The following is a 6,119-nucleotide window of genomic DNA, read 5'->3' as shown; positions in this document are numbered from 1 at the left end:
ACATAAGAGAGCAGAGGGGACTTGACCCTGCATGAATGGACGTTGTCTTGGTTCCACTCACCATGGACCTAAGCAATTAGGGCCAACACAAGATCCAATAAACTAACATGTTGAGCCCAAAGCCCAACACCAAATACATGTGATTTTTCCAATCTATTTAATCACAAGATAGTAATGAGTTGTAGGAAATATGTGGCTATAGCTCAACCAGTTTTAACAAACAAAAGAAACGATGGAAGCCCAATTACAGAACAAATTCTAACATCAGAAGTATAAACACACCCATTTGTCTCACTTTATTTTCAAAATCAAAAGCATGGCTGTTTCTGCAATATTTCAACAAAACAATCCCTTAAAGATACATAAAATTTGTCATAAATCACTTATAACATCAACATTAACATCACCTTTACTCAAACTAGTTAGGCCATAAATCTCATACAATTGTACAGATAAACAACCTAAGAAGAAAACCTTTCTCTGTTATGAGGAGCAGAATAATCAATATTTGGCCCCACAGGAACGATCCCATATGTATTGATAGAAGGATGGCTTCCATAGTAATGCAACTTTATATGTTCCATGTTCACTGTGCTACTAATGCCAGGAATTTGGAAAATGTCTTTGGTATAATTGAAGAGATTTGGGTATTCCCGCAGTAGTTTCTTGTTGCACTTAAAGTGAACAGCATAAACCTACAATTACAACAAAGGCTATTTACTCAAAAGCCAAAACATTGGAATGGATAGATTGCAAAATTGAATCCCAAAATAGGAAAGTAGAAGACCACATGGCATCAGAAGCCAACTTAATAATAAGACAACAAGTCATGCATGACACAATCACCCTAACAATCGTATATTCTCCTATGATACCGTCAAAAAGTTGAGGAGATTTATGAGAAAAGAACAAAAGGAACGGAGAATTTTTTTTAAAACTTCAGTTCCATTTCAGAGCTTTTCCTTTTAGCATGCTCTTTTTATGAAGTAAAACCATTTAGTATTCATCTGATAACAATAAAGCAATAACAAGAAGGACAAACTTTGTCAAGATAATGATTTAGCACCGGGGTACCTCAAGGTTAAAATAACAATGGAATAGGAATTTGAGAACACATCTTTGCACCAGCGATAGCCAATATAAAATTATGAACCAAATGCCATGCTTTATTTTTTATATTTATCTTTCATTAGTCTAATTAAGAGTAATAATACTACACCAAAAGCATCAGGGAAAACTGACTATTTTGAATCACAGATTTTTTTATTTTCTTTTTCTTTTTCTGTTTACATTTGAAAGACTCTTTCTCTTCCCCAGGGGACACAGCTGAATTGAGCTAGTTGAGAAGGAAGCTATTAGAGATATAACAATGATTTAAGACTTGAAACGGATATTTCAGAGGTTCCAATTCATTTGTCAGCATTCAACTCAGAGGCACAACTTTGCAAAATTCCAACCCAGGATAGAAATACTGAGTTTTTTATTTTTTATCTTTTTAAAAGAAATTTGATAACTCCATATGTTTAATTTTTTACAAGAAATATAGTCTTAAAACTAAGGGAGACTCCAGCTCTCCAGTTACTAACTTAGGTTTGGCTGTGATTCCATTTAATTTTGAGTTCTATAAGGAGGCTCTCGCTTATGCTTCTTTGAGGAGATGGTTTGCATATTGCAAGTAACATGAAAGCACACAGGATATTCCCAAACGTCAACAATAAATGCCCAATAATACACACACACACACACTATACCTCATCAAATCTAATTAGAGTGACAAACAAACGAATGTCTGCTTCAGTTAGTGTGTTGCCACATATATAGCGTTGCTTGCTTAGTATATTCTCACATTTGTCCAAAGCTTCATACAATTGTCTTGCAGCCTGCACAAAGGACCAAGTAAACAGTTTCAATTTCCTAAGTACATAAGCCTTATAATGAATGTAAACATTAAAGTATTATCTGTTCCTCAAAAAACTTAAAAATAGCTACATACATCATTGTATGGTTCTTGCATCTTCGCAAACCCACACTTATAAACACCATTGTTTATACCATCGTATATCCACTCATTAGTTTCATCAATTTGGGCTTTCAAGTCAGTCGGATACAAGTCCAAGGTGGGATTTTCTGCGACATTGTTGAATTCAGTGTTAAACATGCGGATTATCTCTGAACTCTCGTTGTTAACAATTGTCTTCAGTTTCTTATCCCACAGAACCTGTGCAGATTAAAATCCATCAGTTGACAATAAACATCTGCTCAGTAAGGCAAATAAAAAAAAAAACCAAGAAAGAAGTCAGTCCATCCTAAAGAGAAAACATACAGGAACAGTGAACTTTCCAGTGTAGTTTGTACTTGCAATTTCATAAAGTTCCCTAATAGTCTTCGCTCCATTCAACAGATCAGGTTCAGCTCCTAGCACCTCAGTTTTTGAATCAGGGAAAACCCATCCCATATATTCATCTGATTCTTTAGTTCTTCCCCAGATGGGTTTGACTGACTGATAATTAAGCATAAAAGACATGAAACTCTGGATTTGGAGGAACAAATGTAAATTAGTCTATTTTAAAATATTCAACATGAAGCCTACTAACCGAGAAACTGATGGCTTTTTCAAGTCCTTTGATATTCAAGTAAGCAAGGCACCTAGAAGCCCAAGGACAAGCATATGATATATAGAGATGATACCTTCCTGACTCTGCTGGAAATTGGGAATTTGGGTCCCTTGAAATGAATTGTCTGAATGTGGAAGCAGATCTCACAAATGCACCAGTGTCTGACATCTCATCCAATGAAGATCGCGCCATTGTAACAAGATGCTAAGCAGTAGATATTTTAAGATCGAATCACAAAAACCTCCAAATCTTCAAAGTAAAATAACAGTATAAAATAAAACTTAGTTCAACAAGAAATATGATTTGATATGAGAAGCATACACTAGACAAAACATTGCAACTACAGACTCAATCAAATCTTAAAAGCATGATGCCATATTATAATAAAACCTTCAGTTTTGTTTCAAGTGGCTTGCCTAACAGAAAAAGTGCCTCCACTATAGTGACACTTTCAAGTGAAGCTTTTATCTTTTGGTCAACGAATCAATTTCCTACCTAATCAGTTCAATCCATACACACACACACACACACACACAAAAAAACTGGTACTTTTCATCCGTGGGAAAATTTAACTCAGGCTAACATCCAAACAATAATAGAAATCAATTATCAGGTAGTTCATTTTCTGTGAAAGGATCATCATCTCAACAAGAGATTTCTCCTATTCAGCAAATCAATAATACGATTTCACCCATAAAAGCATACAATATTCAGCTAAAAAGAAAATTGATATGCATGAATAATGAATTTTAAGATTACACAGCAAATTCCCACGATTTCTATATTGCGTACCTAAAAGCAAGAGAGAAACAAAGATATGTAGTTTTTGATGAAACATAGATAGATACCTTCTTCACCTCGTAGTTGTTGTTGTTGTAGTAGTCAAAGATGAAAGGAGCTTTTAATAGTGATCTCGAACGGAACATGATTATAGTACAATTATAAATAAATGGAGTTCTCTTCTGTAACCATACTTAGGAATTACGATTAAGGAACTGCTGTACTCAAAACACGTGTTTATGCTTAACGAATCTACCTTCAAATGTAGATGCTAACACATACTTCACATTGTTTCACAAAGATTTTAGGGGGTTCTAATTAAATAATATTCTTTAATAAAAAAAAAATTAGGCTAATGCGTTGGATTGCTAATCTATTGTACGATTTTTTGTTAATTAAGTGATGGAAATGACCAATTATTAATTAGTTGAAATAATCTATCACAAAACCATTTCTTGTCACCGTAATATATCTATGTTGGAATCATGGAATGTACTGAAAGATCCCACTAAGTGTAAAGCAATTAAATTTATTTACAGAGTAAAGCCCATTGCTAGGCTTACAGAACGGCCCAAATTTATTGGACATGGGGCAAACTATCCCTTTGCCATTGTCCAATTTTTTAAAATAATTTTTTTTTATTTCTTCAACTTTTCTTTATCAATTGTTTCATTTCATGAGTTAATACAAAAAGGTATGTTAGATATTTTGGCTTTTTGACCACTATAGCCTTTTTTTTAATAATTAATTACCAAATTAACATTATTTATAAACTATTTCAAAAATTTAACCTCCTTAGAAAACATAACACCAATCTGCCCCTATTTGACCGTTGACCATGAAACCTACCCTGATATATTTTGAAATTTTTTACCTACTCGAGTACACCCCTCCCTACTCGGGTATATTTCTTGAATCTGAAAAAAAGTTTGAATTATTTATCCGGGTAGGTAGGGGTGTACCCGGATAAATAATCATACAGAAAATGAAATACAACATCTCAGAAATTCAACTGTACACTCTTAGAAATTAATGCAAAAATGTACAGAGCTGCATCATAAGCTCATATAATACACTAAATAAGATCACAAAAAGGAAGTGAAGCATACAGAAAACATCTTCTCAGTAACGACTTTTCTTAATGACTTTTTGTCACCATTAGCTATTAGAGTATTTATCTGGAGAAAAAGAAAAGAAACTTCAGCATTGAGCCAAAAGAAGATATGCCAAATGAAATCATGGAGCTAAAGAAAAACAAAATAGAATAAAATGCATACTACAAGGCAAAAAGAAGGAAACTGCCAAGAACTAATGACGATAAATTGTCCTAACTGAGAAAACTTCAAGGCAGTTTTCTCAAATTTATTCTCCTCGATGGTATAGCTCCCAAGTAACTATATCACTCTGAATTGGCCTTTCTTCAATGTCTTACTTCTTTCCAACAATACACCTCTCCAAATCTATTAAATGATATCAATCTTGCATCTATGTTCTGTCAAAGGAACTGCATGCAGCAAATCCTGGTACTCACAAGGCACGACAGAGGTGCAGAGCCAAAAAATAGATTAAGTATATTTGATTCATGTACACCATGGTAGAGTTGCAAATGGCAGAATGAGTCATAAGACAGAACACCATGGTGTTATTTGATTCATGTACCTGATTCTAACTAGTGGGTAAGGCTTTTGTTTTTGTTGTTTGTTGTTGGGAGAATGAGTAAAAGAAATAAAACCTCAGTAAAGGCTGCAAAAATGTAAAATATTGTCAGAAAGTCTTCATTTTCCCTTATTGTTTGTTGTTGGGAGAATGATTATTTACCCGGGTACACCCCTACTTATCCGGGTAAATAATTCAAACTTTTTTCCCGTTCAAGAAATATACCCGGGTAGGGAGGGGTGTACCCGGGTAGGTAAAAAATTTCAAAAAATACCCAGGTAGGGAGAGGTGTACCCGGGTAGGCTTCATGGTCAACGGTCAAACAGGGGCAGATTGATGTTATGTTTTCTGAAGAGGTTAAATTTTTGAAATAGTTTATAAATAGGATTAATTTGGTAATTAATTATTAAAAAAAAGCTATAGTGGTAAAAAAACCTAGATATTTTATTTAACTTATGTACCAAAATATATTTATTTGAAATATTACTTTTTGAAGAATAATATTATATAAAAGTAAATAGTTGACCCATAAGGCCATAAGGCGCTGGTTTAATAATAAACAAGAATTAAAAAAAAAATCAACTTGGGCAATTTTTTTCTTCAAAAAAATAAAAAATAAATTAATAACAGATATGTGTTTTTTAGTCGCTTGTAAATTGCAGCACGGTTTCTTGGTTCTTTCGCATTCATGGTTCGGGAAGACTTTTAAAAGTCAAGTTCCGCGTGAGAGAATGTATATCCTACATCCTTTTTTTTTTTTTTAAATAATCCAATCGGTTCATAGTTTCGCAACTAATTTGATTCGGGGCGGGTCCAGGATTAAGGTTTTAAACCCCTTCCAAAATAGTACTGGAGAGATTCAAACACATGCTCTTACTTCCCAGCTTAGTTAAGCTACCACCATTTGGTATCCTACATCCTATTCTTATCAATGTTTTCTATGCGCAACACTACAATTAATTATTAATTTTTAATAAATTATAATTGTTAGATCGATAAAAATCAATGACTAAAATTTAATGATAAGAGATAATAAAAAAAATGATAAGTATAATCTTCCCCAGTCAG

General features: G+C 33.5%; 1 protein-coding gene across 5 annotated transcripts; it reads right to left on the bottom strand.

Moving 5' to 3' along the window:
- Window positions 1-255: 255 nt before the first annotated feature.
- LOC133299304 (uncharacterized) lies at window positions 256-3,630 on the bottom strand. Of its 5 annotated transcripts, none has more exons than XM_061498751.1 (6): window positions 3,464-3,630; window positions 2,595-2,819; window positions 2,324-2,500; window positions 1,994-2,218; window positions 1,752-1,880; window positions 256-695 (listed from the first exon to the last, which is right to left on the bottom strand). In XM_061498751.1, the coding sequence occupies exons 1-6, from the start codon at window positions 3,539-3,541 to the stop codon at window positions 462-464; spliced, it is 1,068 nt and encodes a 355-aa protein (XP_061354735.1). In that variant the 5' UTR covers window positions 3,542-3,630; the 3' UTR covers window positions 256-461. The 5 variants fall into 5 exon arrangements, with proteins under 5 accessions (XP_061354735.1, XP_061354736.1, XP_061354737.1 ...); XM_061498752.1 differs by having other exon boundaries at window positions 2,595-2,864; window positions 3,464-3,600; XM_061498753.1 differs by having other exon boundaries at window positions 2,595-2,864; window positions 3,408-3,470.
- Window positions 3,631-6,119: the final 2,489 nt, after the last annotated feature.

The sequence above is a fragment of the Gastrolobium bilobum genome, unplaced genomic scaffold (assembly GCF_033153095.1).
Source record: "Gastrolobium bilobum isolate Gb01-03AN ecotype WA unplaced genomic scaffold, APGP_CSIRO_Gbil_v1 utg61611, whole genome shotgun sequence".
In the NCBI taxonomy this organism is placed as follows: domain Eukaryota; kingdom Viridiplantae; phylum Streptophyta; class Magnoliopsida; order Fabales; family Fabaceae; genus Gastrolobium; species Gastrolobium bilobum.
The sequence above is the reverse complement of the archived record's forward strand: the minus strand, read 5'-3'. Positions and strand labels throughout refer to the sequence as shown.